We start from the raw sequence: 25278 nt of genomic DNA, 5'->3' as shown, positions 1-25278 counted from the left end.
ACGTATCTGAGATAAAATTGGCACAAACGCTACAATTATATGCCATTAATTTTGCTCACACAAAAATTAAATTGTATTGCATGGTCGTTCACTGTCGAGTTAAATATAATAATAATGATATGTTATGGCTGTTGGGTTTATATAATTTATTTCCGGATATATGTGGCCTATATCTATTATCCGCTGTGGTATTATTTTCAACCATTGCAGACAAAGATCGACTTTTAAGTCAGCAGTTGCTAGACTTTTGTGTGCTTTAGTTTCTAAGATTTTAATTATGGCCAGGCACATTCGCGGCCTTTCGGCCAAATCTTAATTAACGTACGCACTTAATACCGCGTGATAGCATCTCCTTTTGGTTTGTGGCCGACATAATGTTTTCATGCCGCTTTCAAATTTGATTTAATTTCACTCTCTGTTTGATTTGAATGTCATAATATGTTTGAAATGTGATCAAGAAAGGCCAGTCACCATAATTGACTGACCGCCCTAGAGCCGCATTGTTTGCACCAGGAAACACAATTTTGCAACTTATGTTCGTTGAAAAAATGCAATTTCACTACATTTTTAGTTAAATATTAAACACGAGCTGAAGTAAATTGAAAAAAAGCATCGCTGTTTAGCTTTTACTGTAAAATTACGCCCTCTATTTTCTTTATTTCAAGTTTAAAACTGACAGGCAAGAGTGTTTAATTGACTCATTGTAAGAGGATTATAAAGGGTATTGAATTTTAATTGTTTTGCTTTTGCATGCGAATAATTTCTGTCTTGAATGGAGTCGCATTCGCGGCTTTAGAGTATAATTAAAGGCCGTACCGATGGTTATCGAGACTTAATCGAAAATGCTCAGTACATTATGAGCATTTCCCAATCAATTTTGCGGCTCCTTGCTCGGTAATGAAGCACATTTAAGAACACATTGTTTTTTGCACGAAACCCCGGGAAGCCGTGAAATTTAGCCGTAAATTGCCTTTGTGGCTTATGTCAAATTAGATCATTTCGCTCGTGCCACATTCTGTGAAAGGATCCGCGCTTGTGGCCACGAAAACCAAAGAGCTATTATCGCTAATTAAAAGTGGACAGCTGATATAGAGCCTTTGAGACAGTTCTCGATATTCAGACAAGCGCAGTCTAGTACGAGGAAGAATTCTTTGTGAAACCTACACGATTCATTCCTGTCAGCAATTTGTTTGATACATTATCGCGGCTGCTTCAACCGATGTTATCTCGAACTGAGAGGATATCCAAATCGTAGCGAAATTCTTCAAAGTAAGTGCAATTTTTGAATGCTCGTTGTTTTGGTAATTATCGATTGAATGCTTAGAAACTACTTAACATATACAAGTACGAATCAATATACACTTCCGAAGCGGTTAACAAGTGAGTGTTTGTTTAGGAGATAAGCTTAAATACTGTTACCGTGTGAAAGCGAGCGCTTTACTTGCGATTGTGTGTTGCGCTATTTTTTCTGGTATGGCGATATTATACTTTAGGTCAAAATTGACGAGTGACTGACGGGACTTTCATTCGCTTTTATTTGATTCGGAAATCACAAAAGTTGTTCAATGTTTATAACCAAAGAAATTATAGTCGGGGCAATGCAAATGAATCTAATTGGCTTGAATACACACTTTCATATGTTTAGAATGTTATGTTGACCTTGACGTGATTGCTGCGAAAGTATTATGGGCAATAGTGTATGCATTCATCGAGCATTCATGATAGAAAAATGACATCAATTGTACAGTTATGTAAACAGAGTTCAATTCTATCACAAATTATGTTACATTTGTTCGCGAACTTGAAAGTTTTAACATGCAGCATGCGGCGTAACTCAGTCGGTGTCTCTTCAGGCGTGCTCGAGAGTTTGATTACAGCTATCCTTCACCTTTAATATGCATGCATGAAATTCTATTACACAAAATTTTAAACTCTTCAACAATCCTCGGTTCCTAACTGAAAGGTCATATTAGCAACGAAAGTGCATGCGTTTGAACCATGCACTTACATGCAACGATTTGCCAGCGCAGATCGACGCTGGAAAACCGTTAGGTTTAAACAGCGATCGCTGAAAATGACATGTAGTTCCGCATATGCAAGTGCGTATACATTCTGTGAAATCATCAAATTTAATTTTCACGTGGATGCATGAATGCTTAGCTATAGGTAGATTAGGCCTATACATAAACAGTTCAGATCGGTCGATTACACTTATAAGCAAATATGGGAACTCTTTAATTAAATTGTTCAAGTCGGCGTATGGACCTTGGTGCACCGCACTAGTTATTCATACTTTGTGAGATATGATTATTTGAAGGTCACGAGCTCGCTTAATAATTAGCCCAAAGGCTTTTTCTACGTATACGGAAGTTTGAAAGCGTTTGACAGTTTTATATACATAATATTATTGTGAATTCAACCAATTTCACACTTACATGGTGCACTATATCCATATATTTGATGCTATAATAGCCTGTGTATGTCCAGATATATTCGATGTTCCAATTAAATGAACGAGAAATTATATCAGCGTGCAAATGCTTGGATCATCAAGTTATCCGAAATCCGTTTAATCACTATCCTGCTAATCTTGTTAGCACAGGCAAGGTGCACATCCGTGTTGGCATAGCAAGGTATTTCTTACCGTAACTCTTTCGATGAGACTGATGGATAAATGAGTGAATCTTTGATAATTATTTAATCTTTGCATGCATGGACAAACGAATGGAGTAAAAAGAATGCTTATTTGATAGATCGATTTACGCTAATTTTATATGCATGGGCATTCTATTATTTACAAGGTGAGTCGCTTAAGTTTGGAACTAGTTCTATACATTGTGTCGCATGCAAGTCCGAGTTGGTTACGAAACAGAGGCCAAGATTTCCGTTCTTGGCCTTGGGTTGTAAAAGTAGCGAATATTTCTTCTAATGTCCGCCTGGGGGTGATTTCAGGCTAAATGCGTCTATATTATGAGGATAGTGTATATGAGAGTACTGGATCGAAGGAATGTTAAAAACAGTTCTATTGATCACCGCAAAATATGTTCATCGGTTAAAATCTGACTTTTTTCATTCATCTCAATGACAAGAGCCGAAACAAAATGCATATGTAGATCATTTCCTAAAATCGTTTGAACATGTATATTGACTTATATTATTGTTTGAATCATACCAAATTTGGAGTATTTTTATCACCTTTATTTTGAATTGCATGTTTACGCGTATATAATAGCATAGTTTAACTTACTTATTTCTTAAAACTAATTGAAATTTTTGCTCCATACAGCGAGAAATATAATTGAACCACAGACCACGAGTAAAACGGAACTGAACTAAATTCCATTAACGTGTTACAAGAGAACACTTTTGCGTTTTTCTGAAAGCATTTCTTGCCTCGACATTATAAAGCTAGATTTTTTTGCACACTGTTGTCAATTTTTAAAATTATCTTAGAGACCTATCTTGGGAGTTTTTAAGATTTAGATTTCTGGCGTATGTGATTGAATATAAACACGTGTATGAAAACGTGATGCATATCTCATGCATGCAAATTTCTCCATAAGCGGAATGAGCAAAATGTGGCATGAGCAAAATGTGAGCAAAATGTGGATACACATTTTTGAGTCCTATATTACACTAATCCTATAGTATACCTTATCAAGCCGGCGGTATTTAATACCCGAATATAATCCAAATGAAACAAGGGATTCAGTTTTATTTATGTTGGCTATATATATTTCGTTGATCATGTGAAAGATCGTGGCTGAAGCACTGCATGCATGCATGCCTGAAATGACTGAATTGTTGTAATACTGACTTCTTATGTCTGGATATATTTTGATTTCTGTTGGGAATAATAAAATTCCTTATACAAGATATTTTCACATGTAAATAATATAGCTATATAAATTTGGTGTACGCTAGCTCGAGCTAGGTGTTTCGTAGGACAAAATCAAGGACAAAATTTTGTTTCGTAGGACAAAAATTAAGGAAAATAATGATATTTAAGGAAAAACAAAACTTACCGAGTACTAGTGAGAACAACAATAACGAATGGACTAGGAAATCAAACAATATTCACACAACTTTCGACTTCGCAAATGTATTTTTATTCAGTAATGATGTTCAATATTTTCAGCTGTTTCATATTATATCAGTAAATAACAACCTAAATCATCATATCATATTGCTCTATTAGTGCCAATCGTAATTGTTACTACAACCAGTAACTTGCGTCACATGTATTTAATTATTTGGTTTTTGCGTTTTAAAAAATCGAATAATAGTTATCGCCATTATATTGATGTTGGTTATTTTGTTGCATATATACGTACAGTCCATATGAACGGCATTAAATCTGAACGGAAATATTTATCAGTTTATCAGTAACTTCCCAATTGGCAAGACAAGAGATACTTTTGAGTGGAAACGGAACGTTCACTGCTATAACTATAGTACATGAAAATTTTTTACACTTTTATTAAATTTGAAAACTGAAAACAAGGGAAATAGGAAGGAAATTTTGAAAACCAAAAGACATGCATGGCAACAAAAAGTTACAAAGCGCAAAAGCAGTGCCAGTTAGAAAGATTGAGACAAGATTGAAACAGCCATATTAACGGAAAGGCAACTAAATAAAGAAAATAAAGGAAATGTTAATGACATATTTTGCCTACGTTCGTATATAAACCCCGTGTATAAATTGGACTAATTGTTACCAAACCGTGTTACTTAGTGATACTGAATAATTAGTTAACCTCCAATGTGCGCAGCTGAGCGTAGGTTTGAACGCGTGCATGTATTTCTAGCCGATATTAATCAAGTTATCATGAATATTATCATTTGATGAACACTCGATTAATTATCAACAGTCGCGAAAATAGTTGTTCTCTTTAATCCAGGCAGGGTCTCTTTATTTTATCGAGGATAAGAGGACCCTAGGCACGGGCAGACAGGACATGCGTATGCCGCGCACAACACGATGCCTATATGTCAAACGAAGTTTGTTCATGCATGACTTTGCCCAATTTGCCACAATTTACAGCAGAACAGATTTGAAGAATTCATCCAAATGATTAGTTTGCTCGCCCATGCATTGTAAATTTACAAAGTAACGTTATGAAATACTTCGCTATAATTATAAAGATTGCGAATCGATAATTGGCAGCAACTACGAGGAGGTTGTTGTGAACAGAGCTTCCTACGTTTTTATAAGCCATCGAAATTTACTCTGAAGCTTATATAGTGAACACAGGTGCATAAAACTTATCATCGTAACAATTGTAGTGTAAACTACTGACGGCAATCTTACTCAGCGACAACTAGTTTTTTACAACCGGTTGTACAAAAATATATTGTTAACTTACCACTATACATAGTGGCAGTGTTAGCCAATCAAAAACGGTTATTTTTCACAACATGTTCTACTGGATATTGGGGTTTTATGTTGATTACAATTAAAAAAATGACACGCTCGTGTGCCGTGCCAAATCAGTCACTAGGATGAGCTGTTTGAAAGTTAATAAACTTCTATTATCAAAATTTCTCTCATATGCAGGAATAACAGTCTCAGTAACGAAGAGCGTATATAGTTAGCTACTTTTAGCACGCACGATCAATTGCATGATTTTACGTTACAATTATAATGACACACCATCATAATACGGACTTTCCCTAATTTGCGAAAATATCTAATAGGCACTTTGTTACTTAATGGATATATCCTCAGAATGATTTCTCCGCGGCCATTTAGGAAGCAGAGTTAATTACAGTTCCTACTACTAATGCACGTGGAAAGCATTCAAATCAAGTGCGAGTTTCATTATCGTTTCAAACAGATCAAACGTTGCTTGTATCCAGCTTGGCATTTTCACAATAGTATTTATCTTTGAACGAGATGCCGTTTGGCCTCACATTGATAATGATTTCACTCCTTATTCGGCCCTATCTTTTACAACAGCATGAAGATACCTTAATAGTTACCGTCGCCGCCTTATTTGCTTGCAACTTCATCGCCACACAATTAAAACTCAGTGTGAAAATCTGGGAAAATTTATTGCTTTGTGATGATAATCAGCGGCTTAGACTGTATGGAGTATTCGTGCGTAGCTGTAAATTAAAAAATGTGTCGCACACGCTGTCGAATTATTGATCTTATAAGAACGTTGAAATTTAGACCATTTCAAAGACAGTGAAAGAGCCGTATACATGGGAAGAACAAGCAAGCTTTATTGCATTAAAGTAGTTCAATTTACGTTGCAAGACTTCCGGAAAGAATTAAAGGACGTCTCAAATGATAGTAAGTTAAATGATGAAAAGAGGACGGGCAATTCTTTAGAAAAAAATCAATTTTTATGAATCTCCATGGTGCAATCTGTTGTGCCCAAAGAGACAATTTGTAAGCACGCCCTATCTAGCCTACCAGCTTACACACTTTGTATCTTTAATGACAGAGAAGGATTCATTGTATATTTATATATGTATAGACCGACATGCAGGCCGCATCTTTCTGATTGGAAAAGGCCCGTATCGCCGGGCCATTAATCGCTATCAAAATACTGCTACAAACCGTTAAAGCTACTTTTTTTATAAAACCGAAATTTGCCATGTATATAGTTACATTTCTTGATCGGGAGTACGTAGAATGCTCACAGCAGAATATCCGGGATATTGTGGAAAAATTATACATACGATTGGCTGTTTCAGTGCGATGAAATATCATTGAAAGTCGTACGATATGCAAGGGGTATTTTGCTAACAAATTTAAAATCAACAAAAAATGCCTCTATGAAGTTAAAACTACATACCTTATATAGGCATGCTTCACTTGCGTTGCCGAAATGTTCGGGTAACATTAATTATGCATGCATGCATGTTGCCGATTTACACGTTTATATCCTTGAGAGAAGCCTCCTGATGAAATCATTTAATTATTAAGATTTTCACGCAGGAAGTGTGGAGATCGACGTTTTCCCACTGATTTGAGTATATCCCACATGGTTTATTTTGTGTAGCCTCAATAGCCTGTATATGCTTGGTCTGTATTATTGTGTGATACCCACTGAGCATGAGGCAAAGTGAATGTGGCTCAGTGATCACAGAGTCTAAAGCGACTAATTGTTTCAGGATAAACGATCGACGTTTTATAACAAGAAAATAAATAATAATCATGTGCAATTTTAAATTATTATTCCCTATTAAATAGTTTGTTTGCATCTCTAAATCTCAGACAATTAATTATCCGAATGACTGATAATGATTCATACAGACTGATATTCAACCTTCATTTATTTTTAAACAAATTTTCGCACCTTGCTTGTTTTAATTGCAAAACTATATCAGTGCATTACACCACCACAATATTAATGCTAAATACCCGAGACCCTATGCACACGTATCCGGATATGCGCCCACATGAAGCGTATTCGAATCGTTTTTGCCCATCCACAGGTAAACGCGAAAACGAAGTAATTCAGTTAAAAACAAATCAGCGCGTGTTTGCTTTGGGTTCGCTTGATGCTCGCTCTTTCTTGAATTAAAATGACTAAATCAACAAAAGAAACAACCAAATTTTCGTGGTCTAGCTGGTGAGACGGAAAGCATCTTCATCACATTCATTCCTTCTTTCAAACACTTTCCGTGCAGGGTTAGCATAGTAACATGAAGCTGAATGCATGCTACTCAGACTTGAAATTATGAAATAGGCCAGAGTAAAATAGCCAAGCAATTTTAGTTCACCATCAGGAACAGATACAAAACACGGGCCGTTAATGGCCCGTTACAGACTGAATCCGAATATCCATCCACAATCCGTCCACACGTATACACAGGAACGGCGTTTTCGAAAAACTGCACTCTGGAGAGCGTTTTTGAAAACCTCCGCCGGGTACGTGTGGACGCAAGGCCAAAACGGATGAAAAAACCTCCGTTTTTAAAAATATCCGGATACGTGTGGACGGGCATGAGGTGCGCGTGAGCTCCACGCAAGGTCATACCAATGTACGTTGGTATGGGCTACGATAAAAGAGATTGCTACCAGGATACTGGTTCGTCATATCCAAATGCCTGCTTACATAAATTACACTGAGACACCGATTAACGTTTTAATTATTTATATATCTGCGAAGACACTTGATCAGTTAATATTTAATGAGACTATTCATGAGATCGATCTTGCTCATTTGTTCGAAATGCCTGTTTACGCCCATCGATGGCCCGACGAATTCGTTCATGCAGGCAAGCGCCTCGATACCACTGCAAAAACGTTTCTCTTTGGAAATGTCTACAACTTCGCATTCGTGTCTTCCGGCATTTTTGGTGATATATTTGTACCCAGCGGACTTATGCTGAAAGCAAAAAAGAAAGCAAACTAATGAAAATGGAATATTTAATTTAACGACAAAAATGCTTTATTTTCCGATTGCTCGACTGAGTGAAAAAGAGTTTTTACATGCATGACTGAAAGCTAAGCTGCAAGGGTTTACCTACGATCACTATCGTCAGCATTCTCTTCGCCATGATTTGTAAAATTTTAAAAGCCTAAATGAAGACAAAAATAACTTTATCCTATCCACATCTACTTACATATTATCTTAATCAAAATGATCGATGTAAATGCGTGTTCATCACGTATCTTTCGTTTTGTTTACCCCCGATGCAGTGAATCCTTCAGTTGCCTCATCGACGAGAGAGGTTCATGTCCAAGTTCTTCGTAGAGTTCTTTGTCCTTAGATTAGTCAATAAACCACCGCTCATGCATAATTAAGGCTTTCAATTTCCCAAATGCTGTACTTTCTATTTGTTTCTTCTATCATGCCATGACATGGAAGGACCTATTTCTTGAGTTCCTTTTCATCAGTTTTCATTCTGTTAATTCTTTCTTCCTTCTGAAGTGGACCATATTTCTTATCGGTGGCCGCCGTTTTATTCCAGCTCGCCTTAAATACTCGAAGCGCCCAAAAACTTTAATTTATTTTTCAAAAAACACGAGATTGATAGCTAAACTAGAAATTTCAATTATCTAATCAAAGTGATATATCATAGTTGTGGATTGCATAATGATATAATCGGCTTAGCAACTATTTAATTATTGCATGGAAATATATATCTATTCTATATGAATAACTGCATGTAAACATTTGACAAATGACCCAAAAGTCTTTTGTGACGACGTTTCTGATATAGCACCCGTTGACGTGTAAAGTAACAATGAATGCATGACGGCATGCATGAGTTCAGTCGTATTGAGCAGGGCGCAGCTGCCAGCTAGAACGCAAATTTTGGGGTATTCTTATATTCAGTTCCGTCCGACGGCGACGGATTTCTATTGTAAACTATTGAACATACAAAAGAAATCCATCGGCCAGAACTGAATAGATGAATAAACACCCCCATAAATCATCGTTATAACCGTGTCATTGGTATAGAGTATTTGCACCTGCATAATTTTATTTTCGCTCTGCACACGTATAGGCCTCACTGTGTACGGCGATATATTAAAAATAAGAACAATGCGGCATTTTTTAACAACTTTTCATCAGTTGCAGCGTAGCTAAAGACGGCTGGCTGGTGGTCGAACCTTTCGCCACATCACATAATTTGTTACATCATGTAGCGATTGCTTTCCCTCACGGCAACCCTCAGTGTCATTAAGGTTTTGCTAGAATTGCCGCTCCGTATAAAAAAACGTACCTCATTATCTCATGTGTACAATTACATCAATGATGGTCTTTTGTTGATATAGTTGATACTGTTTTGCTCATTTTTACTGCTTCCTAAGCTCGTTTATGTTAATTATGCCATCTTTGGCGGTGTAATTTGCACTCGAATTCCTCGAGCAACGCTTTGAAATTCGACTTTAAAAGTAAAGTAATGAGATCGGTAATGTACACATCTACGATGTAAACATGAAGTTACAGGATTTGGCAGGCATCCCGCTGTCCACGAGAGAATCTCCAGGAGATGTTTATCTTGTGTCTCGGTGGGAAATTCTGTTACCATAGGCAATAACGTGTGCAACGGTGGAATCTAATACTATTTTGGTATAGCTTCTGCTTGTATATGGATAGTAAGAATTTAATTTACGGGTTAAGGCACTTGTTTCAGTTGGTTTAAACATCGCACGGCAATATCTTCGTACCTGCAAAGATTGATTTTCGCGATCTATAATAATCATTGTCGCCTTGACGACGTTGATTCATTATAATACGTAGAAATAGCGCATGTCCTCTAGCTTGAATGCATATAAGTTATTTAAACATACAATTGTGTGGACAAAATTTAGTTTCATCAATAGCACATACTCGTTGCTTTTCTGCAAAAATCCTAAAGATCTTTAAGATCAATCATTCATCAAAAATTGTATGTTACTTCACTGGCCTATCCATATATAAATGCAGTTGCTTTGTAGAAGGCTTGCATGGAAACGATCGTCCGCGACAGCACTTTCTCGGTAATGACTTTAATTATTTCTTATTTTCATTAATGCAAATGCGGTTATAACTCTTGCTATATATATATAAAATGAGGATGACGTCCACAATCTCACTGTCACTGTAACACTGTCACTTACATGGAATAGGTTTATATTCGGAAGTTTGAGCATTTCCTGTTTGTACTGTGCTTTTTTTACTTTTTCTTTGCAAATATATAAATCTGGTCTAGGAAATTATACCGTGTCCCTACATATGTACACTACAAAGTCGAAAGTTTAATTGCTGATTAGACAGAGCTAAATTCAAATTGTCAACATGAAACACATAGATTATTAGGTTTAAATTAATTATGGCATATTGCTCCTTGGGTGCCATTTGCATGCCAGAAATAATACAAAGATTGTGCGTTTCACTGACATATAGATTAGCCTGATATATCAATCTTATGAAAGAAATTCGGTCCACAATGGAACTGGCACTTGAATCATCACCGAGTCTCTAGATCTAGTTGAAAATCCGACTTCAGAAACACGTACGGTATAAAGGTAAAAAAATAAACTATTAACCTGCAAGTGTGAATATCTGCTCCTAGTGATAGCACTGTAAAATTAAACGTGTGTGCAATAATAACCCCACAAAGAAGTACGTATTTAATTTTAAGTTGTGGAATAGTGTGTATAACGGACTATGAAGTATCAAGTATATAGTGTCACGATCACTGTTTCACGCCGGTCTTGTCCGGCAATCAATATAGGTATGAGCCAAACAGGACGCGCGTGGAATAATAGTTCATTTATGTAGTATATACGTAGTTGAATCCAATTTTGCAACGACCACTAAATAAAGGAATTTATTTATTTGATTTAATCGATTTAATTTGATATACTCAACTCTAACATTTCATGGACTATATGGCTTGTCTATCTCCAGAAGTGAGACTATACATAGACAAGATTTTTTTCTTGCTATATTCATCTTGGTATAATATATGCACGCAGATGGGGAGTTTCCAGGCACAACCTGATAGTCCCGATTCGTACAAAAAAGTGAGGCTCTAAACGAGCTTTATTCAACCAGTTTCGATGAGGCAAATGGACATCCCAAATTATGAGCATTATTTCCACTAAAGCTGCGTATAGTATAATGATGTAACTTTACAATTTGGCGGCTGCCGGTTTACTTTGTGATCGCAGCGGGGGCGGCGACATCTGCATGGAAACGTCTGCGTAAGTTTACGAATAAAATAAAGGAAATTCGACGAAAGATTTAGAAATAAAGTATGGAATACTGGAGAGATGCTTCAAGACTTTTAAGAAGGTCATTTTACACGATTAGATGCATACGATTCTTGCATACGATTCATACGCAGCTTGAGAGTGCAGTCGATCGATCAATTTCATTGGGTATAGTCCGCGGTCTAGTGTTTGCTGAATGTTGATATGATCGCTTTGAATTGATAAAAATCACCCAATATAAACAGGTTTAATAGAATAATGTTAGAATTCGTATGGATTAGTATGGAATTCGTTGTTGTCTGCTACACTTTCGATAAGGAACTGTTATTTGTTCATTCAGAATGAAGTTAAATTCACGGTATTTGACATAGATACTAATATTTCTTCTTTTTTAACCCCAAACGTAGAATTAAAGTGCGACAACACTTATCAAGCTGGAAGTAATGGACAACACATCGATCACTAATTCGACCCAAATTCCAGAAAAAGGCGAAAACGTTCTGATCATATTCTTGGACAGTCTGATCCTACTCCTGAGCTTATCTGGGAACTCTTTGGTTATTTACACTATCCAAAAGGAACGCAAGCTGCAGACAACTTGCAATTATCTACTCCTGAACCTAGCAATATGCGACATCGTCGTAGTTTCTCTTGGAACATCAATTGATATTATGTTGCAGTTCACAAAATCGAAGTGGATCTTGGGTTCATTTCTATGCCATATCATCAGCCCAGCTCTGACGATGTTCTATATTTCGGCGTCCCTGATTTTGGTGGTTATCTCCATAGATCGTTACAAAATGTTTGTTCACCCGCTAAAGGCGCGCTACCAGCGAAAGCACGTGAAATACGCTGTGATAATCGTTCACGCCATCTCCCTTTGTTGTGTTTTGCCTTTCGCGTACTTCTCCACGATCACCGACGGATACTGCTATGATTCCTGGCCAGAGATCTGGTATCGAAAGGCGTATACGGTCTTCCTCTTTCTAATGCAGTACGCGATCCCTCTTTTAATAATGGGATTTGCATACGTTGGCGTAGCTATCTCGCTGCTTCGCAACAAGTCTGCGTTCAAGAAGAAATTTGATAGCCAGGCCTCGACTCCTATGAAATCACTAGTAAGTTTAGCATCCCGGTCTCAAATGCACGACGGTTTAACTGAAAACGAGCACCACAAAACATCGGCGGTTTGCCGCCCTATGAGCGATGGCAAAGAACGAACTATGTCTGTTATATTAGAAAACAACGGAAGAGTAAGCAGTGCGAAAAGTGACGTCAACCAGAACAACAAAGCCGGAGGTAAGAGATCTATAGAACGATGCTTCAGGCCTTGTCGTAAAAGCAGAATCTCTGATGAGAAATATCTAATTCATAATGGTGATAAAAATTCGAATATTAGACCCGAAGTGAAGAGCCCCACCCAATCCGAGACCACTCGTGAACGGGGACCATCGTCACCGGATCGAATGCAAATGAAACGCGCGAATGCTATTCGACGCCGCGATCGCACCGGGACAGTCTCAGGCACGCCGTCAAAACGAGATCAACGCAACAACCGCGCCCTTAAAATGATCCTACTTGTTGTTGTCGTTTTTGCCCTGTTCATGCTTCCTATGCAAATCATGAGCCTGCTGCTAGACTTTGGTGGGAAACCGACGCCGGAGAAGTTTGAAATATACGCTTGGTTTGTAATGTGCTCGTATTTCGGCAGCTGTACGCTCAATCCTTTCATCTACGGCCTAGTAGATCGAACATTTCGTGCAGGATTCAAGAAATTTGCGAAGAAGCTCGCTGGTGTGTGGAAGTGCTCGTCGAACTAGAGTAAAAAGGACGTATTGCGAGCACCACGATCAATGATTGCAGTGAAGATGTGGGATGTTCATTTGGCTATGCATGTCCACTTTAACTCAACAAATGAGAAAACTCATGCATCTTTTCATGTTTGTCTCTCGATGGACATAATCAGTATTAGACGTTTTCTAGATCTGACTGCATGCATTTCGGTAAAATGTACATCCGCCATTTTTTCCCGATATCGCGTGGATTGTTTCAACTTTGATGGTGAAATGAAGTTTTTACTTTACCATTCAGCTTCCGGCCAGAGACAATTTTGCCATCATTATCGCCCTCTCGTCTGCTTAGTCTTCTATTTATCAAAACAAGTTATATTATCAATAACCGCAGACCCAAGTGTAGATTCTTGATTAGAGTGATTTTCATATATAAAAAAAATGATCAAAACATTATAGAACTGCTATTGCCTGATAGATCAGTCCGTATAACTTATAACAACAAATTAATATGTTGTGGTGGCGTTTAAAGATAGATTTTATTGTCTATTTGCACGTCGTGATTAATAATTATACGAATATTGACGAATCTTTGTACATTTAAACGGATGACAGTTGATATACATAGTACTTTTGTTTTCCACTTTATACACCTTCTTGCATCGTTTTCAGGAATGGTATATTTATAGTTATGCAGGTTTTTTCCGTAGTAATAAGGGTTAAAATGAATAAGCTCACAAGTAGACTGCATGAAAAAATCGTACTGAGCGGGAGGTGTGGAATGGCCACCACTCGCCACGCTTGAGATGTGTGAAATGGCCACCACTCGCCACGCTGGAGAGGCGTGGAATGCCAACCACTCGCGACGTTGGAGAGGTGTGAAATGGCCACCACTCACCACGCTGGAAAGGTGTGGAATGCCCACCACTCGCCACGCTGGAGAGGTGTGAAATGGCCACCACTCGTCACGCTGGGAAGGTGTGGAATGGCCACCACTCGCCACGTTGGAGAGGTGTGAAATGCCCACCACTCGTCGCGCTGGAGAGGTGTGGAATGCCCACTACTCGCCACATTGGAGAGTTGTGGAATGGCCACCACTCGCCACGCTGGAGAGGTGTGAAATGGCCACCAATCGTCACGCTGGAGAGGTGCGAAATGCCAACCACTCGCCACGCTGGAGAGGTGTGAAATGCCCACCACTCATCACGCTGGAGAGGTGTGGAATGCCCACCACTCGCCACGCTGGAGAGTTGTGGAATGGCCACCACTCGCCAGGGTGGCGGCAAACTTTATGTTTTTACGGCAAAACTTTGGACAAAAACAAAATATTTTACCTTACCACAAACAGTCGGGTAGTATTTGACAAGGGGGGAGGGGGGGGGTTGTGTCGAACAGTTTTTCGAACATTTCCGAATACCTTAAGCGCGAATTATGGGTGCGTTAGAAATTTGCGCGCTTAATTCTACTAGTTTGTTTGCCACTGTAGTAGAACGGCAGTATTGTTTTCCTCGTCTTTTTTTTAAATATTATACATGCATAGTCAAGTTTAAGATTGTTCAATGACAGAAAGACGGTTTGTTTGGGCATCTTTTTCATGATTTCACAAATTACAATCATCAATTGATGAACAAAATGCTGGACAAATGTGGTAGGTGAATATTAAACAAATGATTGCCAAGGCAAATGACTTGTTCATTGCATCTATTTTACCATTAAAATCTTAGCAGGGTATGCATGCATGATTGTCAACAATTTGGATGTTGTTCAGTCAACGGCGCTGGGCTGGTAGCATCACCAAAGTTAGCGCAACAATCTGGAAAAAGTGCAGTGGAAATGTGGGACAGGTATTACAAAACCATATAAAACTGGGCTGGCCCTTCGTCACGAAATTTTAGACCGTAGGCCTTGGGCTGGCGAAATACTGAACTATAAAACTATAATTCAAGCTTAATTAGCTAATACTGAAAACTCAGTGGACAACCGCCGGCCACATGACTGCAGCGCGTATTTGTTCAATTCATTTATTATACACATTTATAAATACAGAGTAGCGTTTCAAGTCACGCTCAGACAAAATACACGTATATAATTGATGTTTACAATATTGAATGATGTTCTTAGATTTCATTGTCAATTTTTGGAATCAACGACAAGAATATGCAAGTAAGAACATGAAAAAATGATTTTATCGTATCAAGATTTACAAGACCAATTAAGCATTAGGGTCTTCAGAGAAATACTTACCAATACAATTGACCTTTTGCATTATGTACAAGTTAATATGATCTATAGGTAACAATTAAATAAATCACAGCAGCCGAATAGAGCATATTTAAATTAGTATAATTGCCACGTTTGGCTGCAAAATACCATGCAGGTAATACGGAAAATATATAGCTATGCAAAGTACACTATATATAAGCATTTTTTGTATACGTTTGTATTACAAAAGTATACAAAATCTGCGGACTTCGATTGGCTATATGTTTTCCGCATTTCACAATATTTCGCAGCCAAACTTGCTACGTTTAGTAGGCCTTTTTCGGAAATTCGCGTCTTATCGCCTAAAGTTTGTCTATTATTCAAAAGTTCAATGGACAACTTTGATAAGTATAAACAAGTAACTTGTATATAGGAACATAAAAAGTTGACTTATCATACAACACGGCATCTAAAGGAAGATTGTGTTAGTCCACACATCGATTAAGGGCTACAAAAAAATATCAAATATGAAATTTTGTTCTTATGGTACATTACTCATGTGAATGTACATCTTAAGTTATCAATCTTCATTTATTTACTCTGTCAAGAATCAGTTGAGAATTGCACAACATTTAATATCGAAATCGAAACAAATACAATATTCCAGCGTACTGATCGGTATTGCAAAAAGCACATCGATATCTTAACGCGGATTTCTTGCAGGAAGCGAATACGGACGCTTTTTACTGGAACCTGGGGTATATCTGTTACCACGACCAGAATTAAATGATCTTATCCTGGCAAATGCCGTGAACTCGTGATCTAATAAATGTTCCTCACCGTCCGGAGACATCTGCTCGCTCTCAGACAAACTGTTTTGTCTCTCTGTCTCTCCTTCTGTAGCCAATAACAAATATGGCGAACTTGTATGAACACCGTTGGAAACTTCTGTGATATCGCTTTCGACCTGCAGATGGAAATCTGGCTTCTCTTTATGGAAACTTGTAAACAAATCAGTAAAAATTTTGAATGCATTTTTAGCGTCCTTCACACTAGCGCACGAGAAAATATGAGCATTAACGGCCGAGTCAACTTCCCCATTCACAACTAAAATCAAGTATTTCGAATACTGCTTCATATGACCGCAATATATCACTTCCTTGATGTCACAAAGACGAAAACTATTTTCAGAAATCCCCTGAGTGTTTTGAATATGGATAGCCGTAGAACAAACATCAACAAACAGACAGACTTTCCTCTTTGTATCTTTCTTCGACCAAAATTTCGCGAACATCTGTTTGGGTAATATATTCTCTACGACCTCATTTACATACGTGAATTCTTCCCGCCAAACTGTTTCGCCGATGTACGAGACAATAAAGCGACATTGTGGGCTGTTTGAGACTGCTTTTCCACCATCGTTGTCATCACAGAGGCTATGAAAGCGAGATCGTCTTCGATTAAGAACAGACATGTCTCCTATATCAATGCAGCAAAAATTAAAAGTTGTTATGAAAAGCCTTCTTAATTGTATATAATCCGATTAATGCTTCAACCGCTAATGTGTCTTTTAAATGTTCTTTAACTGCTATCAATAATCGGTTCAGCGGTAGGACTTTTGTAGGTTTTATACAAGATATGCTTGCCTCAGTGTAAACACAAATCAAGCGAGAGTCTTGTTAAGATGGCGTAATACGAAAATAAATACATGCTCGTATACCTATTCCTGACGGATTGAACCTTTCCACAAATTAACGTTGTAGCCAGTAGCCTGAACTGCAATGGTTAACGGCCCATATACCGAGTTACGAGATGAGTATGAGTCACACTCTATTGTTCGGTAACGTTTATAACTTTAGTGTTGTTATCGACTTGTTTATACAAACGAAAAAGGCCGGCACGAACTGATCTTCATCCTAATTTGTATATCTTGATATTTGAATAATCTCAACGCGACAAGCTTTCAGTCAAGTACTCTCTTCCGCTTTAGTGTCTTTGATTGGACAAGGCGGAGGCGTTAAGTGCATATTGATAATAGAATACCAATATTGGCATTAATTAATACAGGCTGCATGCATGCACGGACAGCACCCGTGCGATAAGAAAGCGCTTCTATAACCTCTAAAGCCCATATCTACACGAAACTTGCTATTGCAACATATCGTCTGCATGTTTTATCCTGCATGCCCACCGCGCTTTTGTATCTCTAGGTTACAATATAAGCAAAACTCAAATACCGCTAAAGAAGTAAAAATAATTCATATTCCTGTTTCGTTTTCTGATTTCCTAACAAAATTTCCACGATATTCGTGAACCCTCATTCCGACCCCCCGTGGTAACAGGTCGCAAGCATCGTTACAATTTGTTACTACATATATATGCATGCTCGATTTCTTGGCTAGAATGCATGACCTTCGCTAATTCAATAGGTATCGTCCATTCAAATCCGTACACCTTGAACTCTGAAGACGAAGGGAATGATTTTGTAACTTTTATCCACTATTTCCATTCAATTCGGAAAATTTCGTTAAGACCAAGTAGATTTTCTCATGTTGACGCATCTCTTTTGGCTTATAGTATGAATTTACCATGTTGTTTCTGAGTTTATCAACATTAAAACTCTATTGTCCCCTCAAGTTCTTCAATATACTCCCTATTTAACCCCAATTATCCTCCATGTTATAAAAAAGGCAAAACAGCGAAAAATTTCACATTTTGCAAAGGAAATTTCGGAACAAATTTTTAATTTTATGATTACAATACTGTGATCAAACACATAACTAAAATTTAGGTGGTTTCGTTACGCAGGAACGAAATTGAATGATATCAATTTCGCCCAATGGTCTAATTAGTCTTACTTCAAAGTTTAATGCTTCAAAAGCCGGAAATTAAACCTTTATTGTTTTAATTTGCTGTGGTAGTGTGGGGTAAGTATATAATTATCATAGCGTCGCTATTCTGACTATATGATTATATATTTTTTCTTTCTCAGCAAAATCAAAATCTTTTTATGGAGGTTCAGTCTTTTAAAACGATATAATACAATATAAGATAAAATGAGTTATGATAAAATTTTCGAAGCGAGAAAATAAATAGAAGGCTGACCACGCCGTTCCTGCATATTTGGCCTAGCTAAAATATCGCACTTCTCATCCGCCGAACGCAAAAAAATAACAGATAATATAACAGTTTAGTTTTTTACATACGTTGTTTTAAATGCGCTCGGCGTATAAGAAGTCCATCCTGATTGGCGTATTCCCATCGGCGTGTAAGAAGTCCATCCATGATCCTGCTTACACCAGATTAAAGGAAATAAAATGTCTTTTAGGTGTTGTATTTGCCGTGACAGTTCTTTACCGTTAAATGTATGAGAGGTTTAAGGGAAAGTCGAATTGTGATGAAAAACGTTCCGCGAATATGGCTACGGTAAACATTCCCGGTCAAGGGTCTTAAAGGACCTGAAGTATCGTTGTACTTAACCCTTGTACTTAACCGGTACCCTTGTACTTAGCGTTTAGGGGCTGGTTGTATAAAACTCTTTAACTACATTTTGCATAGTTGAATCCTAGTTAACTCAGAAATACAAGACTCTGATTGTCCTTATAACTACGGTTAAGAGTTAACAAGTCTTTTATACCCTGGCAACTGCCCCCATGCAGTTATTTCTAAATAGTCTTATGAAGAAACCGCAGAATGAAGTGTTCAGGTTAATTGTCAAAACGAAAGTTATATTTTTAACAGTAAAGTCGACTTATGCACAATGTAAAGACGATTTCACCACCACATCAATAACAATCAAAATAGTGGAAAATTTTTGAGATATGTTGCACATATAAGCTTGACTTACGGAAAATATCCGCATTGTATCACGGTGTGGGACGAGTTCTACGAATGTTTTAGTTTCCAGTAAAATTCCCCGTCCATATAATAAATAGACCACGTCCAAAAATCTGGTCGACCGGGTGAGTAAGTTTTGAACTGTGTTTGGTGAATGCAAAACACCAAAGGAGAAGAGTTATTTCAAAATATTATGCGGCTATCAACAATGTTATCAATGTCAATTAACGCCATTATAACTGCAATGAACACGAAAGTATATTTAGCTTCGATTCAAGTGTCATTTACTTGTCGGCGTATCCCGAGAAATCTTTTCATTTTTACAATATCTTAAAATTAAACAGTAAACATACTTTGTAGATCTAGATGCTTTTCAGGTTTGCAAATCATTTTTAATGTTGAAAATTTAGAATGTTGCATGAGAATATATAAACTGAGGTTTTAGGCATATAGACGCGACATAGAAAAATTAAAATCTTCTCTTAATTGTTTTTATACAGCGTATAAGCGAAACATTTCGCCTGCTTCTTTTGAATTGTGAGCCATCAAGTAGAATTAACTTATTCAAGTGGTCGAAATGCAGAAGAAACGGGCGAAATATTTTGCATTCCACCGAGAGAAAGCGCTCGTGGAATCTGGCTTTTAGAAATATCCCGAATTAATGTAGCTACCGATTTCGAAAAGTGATGTTTCCATGAATTTTCTTAAAAAAACAAAACTACAGCATAAAAAAATCTAACGAAAGTTATTTCTGAAGTGGACGAAATAACGAAATATGTTTATTTATATATATCAAATTTGTGTTCAGAATCATAAATGAGTAGCGTGCTCGTATACAAAAGTATATAGAGCTCCTAAAACGATCTAAAATACAACTGATAAACTTGGTTTACTTCATTGTGCATGATAGATGAACAGCGGTAAAGGGCATCGTGACCAACCTCGTTCCCAGTGCGTGTTTTTGCCGTGGACATACTCGTACTTGTCGTGGTCATATACTATAGGTACTTTTGAATAATGTTTAAAAGGATGATCGTTATAAAGGCGATTTTCAATGCGTGTTTTGTATGCTGCGTTCGGCAGAATCGGATAAGAAAAGTTCCTTTTATTGTGACTTGAACAAGTGGTTTCAACTACACACGAAACGGCCTTAAAGCCTATTACTGCCATAAGAAAAAATCTATGTTCAAGGAACATTCAATGCTAAAGTGGAAATGAGCCCCTATAAGTAAAAGCAGGACATGCGGAGGAAAAAAGTCCATGAATATAACCCAATTTACACCATATTGCATGCCCATATATATACTCTACTACTAAATATCCGTCAGTCGGTAAATCAACTGCAAATTTGTGTCACACGGAGTGCCGAGTGCGTATACACAACGAAATACATATATATTTTCCATGTGGGACCAGGCCCAAGTTTTTAGCCAGACGGACACTCTGTCGATAGTTCAGTTAAGCCACATTTTTAAGCCTGATTCTCATATGTCACCGATGGTCGGTGATGGCTATTGTCGGTGATCACATGAGAATTTAAAGTGCTTTGTTATTTCGTATAAATTTTCTTCGTCATGCAACGACCACAAACAATACATCGCCGACCGTTGGTGACATACGACAATCAGGTTTTACAGACATGTTTCTAGCATATAATTATAAATATCATGCGGAGCTTTAATTTCAGCACTCAATACCACCGCGATCATATCAACCGTGGATTTTCCAGCTTTGTGGCTATAGTTACAAAATTCATTTTATAATTATATCGCTTATTTAGTAATATCCATGCATGTCACTTGCCAGATTCTTAAGTTAGGTACCTACCAGCTGTTCTGTCTTTATCCGGGTAGAATGATTTGCTTCAGAATTGGCTTCACGTCGTTTTAAAATAAAGTCAGACTTGCCGTATCGTTAATTCCGGTTACTATAACAGACGTAAACAGGACGTCAGTATACATATAACTACGAGCAAAACTCCTTAAATACAGGATGCAATTGATGCTAAGCATATACGAGCCATTCGAAGAACAAAAAGATTTGAAAATTGAAAGCCTTATCGCTGACAGAGCTGCCCTTATTTAAACACTGGAATATCTTAATTAATGTTTCTATCAATTCGTGCTTACTAATTAATTTCCGATTTGGCCAAGTCACAAAAAAGAATTTCCGTTCAATATTTTTTTAGCAAATATATAGTCTACATGTCAAACGTGGCAAATTCTTCAGTTTTTCACATGAACTCATTTCGTTTTGAATAGCGAACCCGAGCAAAATAAGCCGTCATAATCATAAACGAATTCACCCCTATTGGCTCATCTGATCTGAGCCAACCAATGTATTTTTTAGCAAATATATAGTCTACATGTCAAACGTGGCATATTCTTTTTCACATGAACTCATTTCGTTTTGAATAGCGAACCCGAGCAAAATAAGCCGTCATAATCATAAACGAATTCAGCCCTATTGCATGGCTCATCTGATCTGAGCCAACCAATGTATACCTACAAAACTCATCGCGGAACACAGAAAACAGCGGCACTTCCGTGAGGTCTTGATAATATATTTGAAATTTGATAAAGCGTGGCTTCGTTACATTAGGAGCTCAGCGCTGACAACCTTATATAGACGTGGCGAGATCACTATCAGTGGCGTCGCCAGCTTGATAAGTGAGGTGGGGCTTATTCATATATTCGTGTTTTACATTATTCATTTCTTTTCAAATTGATTGTACTAACGGTCTGTGAACATGAATATATGAATATGTCCACCACACTTATCAATGCTGCATGGCGACACCACTGATCACTATGACCGAAAGCTTTGCAGTATTGAATACTTACGTGGTCTGTTGACTAATTAATAAGAATCAAATCCATTATTATTAGGTTCGACGAATAAAAAAGTTCGACGCCAGAAACAAGCTAAAGATGTCACTGGCATGAGACATTTGGATAAATAGTGAATAGTCAAGTATATAAAATGACACCATGACATTATGACAGGCATACATGAAAACAAAATTCGGATTGCAGTTTCACACGATCGTTTTTGCAACCGCTCTTTTCATATCCGGCAAATACGTCTACAACAACAATTGTCTTAAGTGGCCATTTTTTGTTGGTATTGAGCTAGAGGATAAAGGGCCAGTTAAGATCAAACAAAGGATCTCATTACGGCATAAAGCAGCATTCATGAAATAAATCGATGGAATGTGGTCATGCATATTTAACAAAATTCATTTGGTTTCAAAATTTAGCTGCAAACAATCAAGTTATTTCAGAAACATAAAGGGTGAGTAAAAAAAAACTGACACCTTTGAAATTCAAATTAGCCGCGAACTTATGGCTAGAATTTGTCAATTCCCATTGTGTACAATCAACAAGACGTGGTTAAATAATTAATGCGAAAGTGTTTAAACCAATTGAAGTAATTCCACGTTCTTTTTTATTACAGAGCTTAGAATGCATTTTAACTCCCAAAGGGAACAAACTTAATTAATGGGTTCACTTATTTGATATGCTTCGTATACCCATAAGATATTTTAGGCAACTTCTGTCACATTACAGCCTATTACAGACACATTGCAGCTAATTTGAATTTCAAAGGCGTCAGTTTTTTTTACTCACCCTGTATATTGATCGCAATCGTCATTCTCTACATCGCTAGCCTGAGCCGCGACTCCGTATACAGAATCTGCTGCACAGCCCCTATAGCTACGTTTTTTCCGTAACCTAACTTGAGCAATAATAAAATTGAATATACCGGTACAAATTTTAACCGTGCCGTGTCAATAAATTGACTGTACCGTTTGTTCAAACCGTCACTGATTTTTAAGTTGCAGCTAGTGGGAAAATATCGATCAGATGAAACATCGGTAAGGATTCCTTTAAAACAAAAAGTAATATAGAACTGAAACATTACAATTCCATCACCAATAGTACGTGCCATTACTATATGCAAGGACCGGTGTCCCAGGAAATATAGCCCCCCTTTCGGAAATTTGGCCCCCTCGAAGGCTCGAAAACATAAACTTCATAGTTTATTGCCTTGAGTTCGAGAATCGCGAAGCTTCTTCTAAAACTAAAAGCAAAATCGTAAATCTTTGTTTGTATGCATACTTCATTTATTTGTGTAAAAACTTTTTATCTCCGCGAAGCCGCTAAGACGAAAATTGTTAATGCGCACGTGGCTAACCTCTAGGATCATCATAACATTACTAGGGCTTTAATCGAAGACAACATTAAATAAATAAGTAAATAAGTGGTTATTTCCTAAAGCAACCTTTTCTATTTATCTATAATCGCTAAGCCTATAATAATTTATAAGGTCGTCAAATTTAGAATTTCTGGGGCAGACAAATCACGTATTGGGCAATTTGGAAATTTGCTCCCCCACAATAACATACTTCATGCATATATATGTATGTATATATATATATATATATATATATATATATATATATATATATATATATATATATATATATATATATATATATATTTATATCTATTGAAATCGCAAACCCGTGACTCAATATTCAACAGGTTTTATTATTAGAATAACAACCACACATTAGCAAGCGATGACGGCATCCGTTGGCGAAAGTGTTAATGTGCATGTATGCGGCTAACATTTAGGGAGTAATTAATACAAATTTGCATAAAAAGTTAAAAACGTTTAAAAACAATGGGCAAATACGAAAACATGCATCATACAAAATCCGTCACTGTTGTTTGAAGCCTATGTGAAAAAGACTAAAGAGTAAAGAGTAAAGAATGCAGCAAATGATTGCTTAAAAGTTAAATATTCACAACAACTTAAATCCCAAAATATTATGCGATGAATGGCTTTATTAAATTAATATGTGGTATGTTTAAATGTAGATACAGCTAACATGATCCTTGAGGTTGTGTAGTCGTTAGATATTCATATATTCTGTTCTGTTCTGAAAACGCGTATATGCATGGCATATCTAAGTGGCCATTTCGTTGTTTTTTTTGAGACCCGCATGTTGACTTTACCCCTTTATCTATCATCCCACGTAAATCAATCGCAATTATCACCTCGTTTATAAATCCGGAAAATTTTAGTGATCTACTGTATATTGCATGATGCATGATGCATGAACAACACTGCATTAAAATTTGGTATAATTAAAATAACAACTGCTTAAAATAGACCAAAAACTTACCGAATATCGACCTTTCGTCCCGTGGACTTTCGTCAAGAGACCAGTATAACTAGCGCTCCTGATGAAAGCTCTAATATCGAATTAATGAAACGTCAAGAAGCCTTTTTAGGCATGCAGCTGCTATAATTACACCAAATTTGACGAATAACCCTAAGGCCAATGTTAAAAGGGCAATATTTAAATATTCGCAGGGGGGTGGTTGCTTCTCTACGAAACTTGCTGAGTGACGAATCATGGCCAATCACACTTACGGCTGTATTCAAAAAGCTCACTCACACTCACACTCATGACTCATTTGTTATTACTGATCAAAGAGAAAGTTATCTCTTAGCCAATAGAAACATCTTAGGTGAAAAACTAAAACCAAGCTCTTATTAGATTGAGCCGGACTAACGCCATTGAAACGTTATGAGAAGATTGAGATCTCCCACTCAATGAGTTTGAGTGTGAGTGAACCTTTAGAATACAGACGTTAATAAAGCAAAAAACAATGAAGTTAATTGTCTAACTGAAGGGTATTCTGTGGTAGTGGTGTAGTCAGCGTGACACTAGCATATGCTTTTAAGGCTTTAAAAAGTTTCAGTATT

At 37.2% G+C, this 25278-nt stretch overlaps 2 protein-coding genes across 9 annotated transcripts; one reads left to right on the top strand and one right to left on the bottom strand.

The window, feature by feature from the left end:
- The first annotated feature begins 989 nt into the window (after positions 1–989).
- Positions 990–14072, top strand: LOC114515539 (RYamide receptor-like). 4 transcript variants are annotated; one of them, XM_028534805.1, is made up of 2 exons: positions 990–1269; positions 12076–14072. In XM_028534805.1, the coding sequence occupies exon 2, from the start codon at positions 12112–12114 to the stop codon at positions 13486–13488; it is 1377 nt and encodes a 458-aa protein (XP_028390606.1). In that variant the 5' UTR covers positions 990–1269; positions 12076–12111; the 3' UTR covers positions 13489–14072. The 4 variants fall into 4 exon arrangements, with proteins under 4 accessions (XP_028390606.1, XP_028390609.1, XP_028390607.1 ...); XM_028534808.1 differs by lacking the exon at positions 990–1269 and adding an exon at positions 2575–2633; XM_028534806.1 differs by lacking the exon at positions 990–1269 and adding an exon at positions 6244–6298.
- A 1444-nt stretch (positions 14073–15516) lies between these two features.
- Positions 15517–22083, bottom strand: LOC114515540. Of its 5 annotated transcripts, XM_028534812.1 has the most exons (4): positions 22006–22083; positions 21325–21424; positions 18867–18949; positions 15517–17139 (listed from the first exon to the last, which is right to left on the bottom strand). In XM_028534812.1, the coding sequence occupies exons 3-4, from the start codon at positions 18943–18945 to the stop codon at positions 16364–16366; spliced, it is 855 nt and encodes a 284-aa protein (XP_028390613.1). In that variant the 5' UTR covers positions 18946–18949; positions 21325–21424; positions 22006–22083; the 3' UTR covers positions 15517–16363. The 5 variants fall into 5 exon arrangements, with proteins under 5 accessions (XP_028390613.1, XP_028390612.1, XP_028390611.1 ...); XM_028534811.1 differs by lacking the exon at positions 22006–22083 and having other exon boundaries at positions 18867–18952; positions 21325–21622; XM_028534810.1 differs by lacking the exon at positions 22006–22083 and having other exon boundaries at positions 21325–21622.
- Positions 22084–25278: the final 3195 nt, after the last annotated feature.

This window comes from Dendronephthya gigantea, unplaced genomic scaffold (genome assembly GCF_004324835.1).
Source record: "Dendronephthya gigantea isolate DGI-Jeju-01 unplaced genomic scaffold, DenGig_1.0 000004F, whole genome shotgun sequence".
Classification (NCBI taxonomy): domain Eukaryota; kingdom Metazoa; phylum Cnidaria; class Anthozoa; order Malacalcyonacea; family Nephtheidae; genus Dendronephthya; species Dendronephthya gigantea.
The sequence above is the reverse complement of the archived record's forward strand: the minus strand, read 5'-3'. Positions and strand labels throughout refer to the sequence as shown.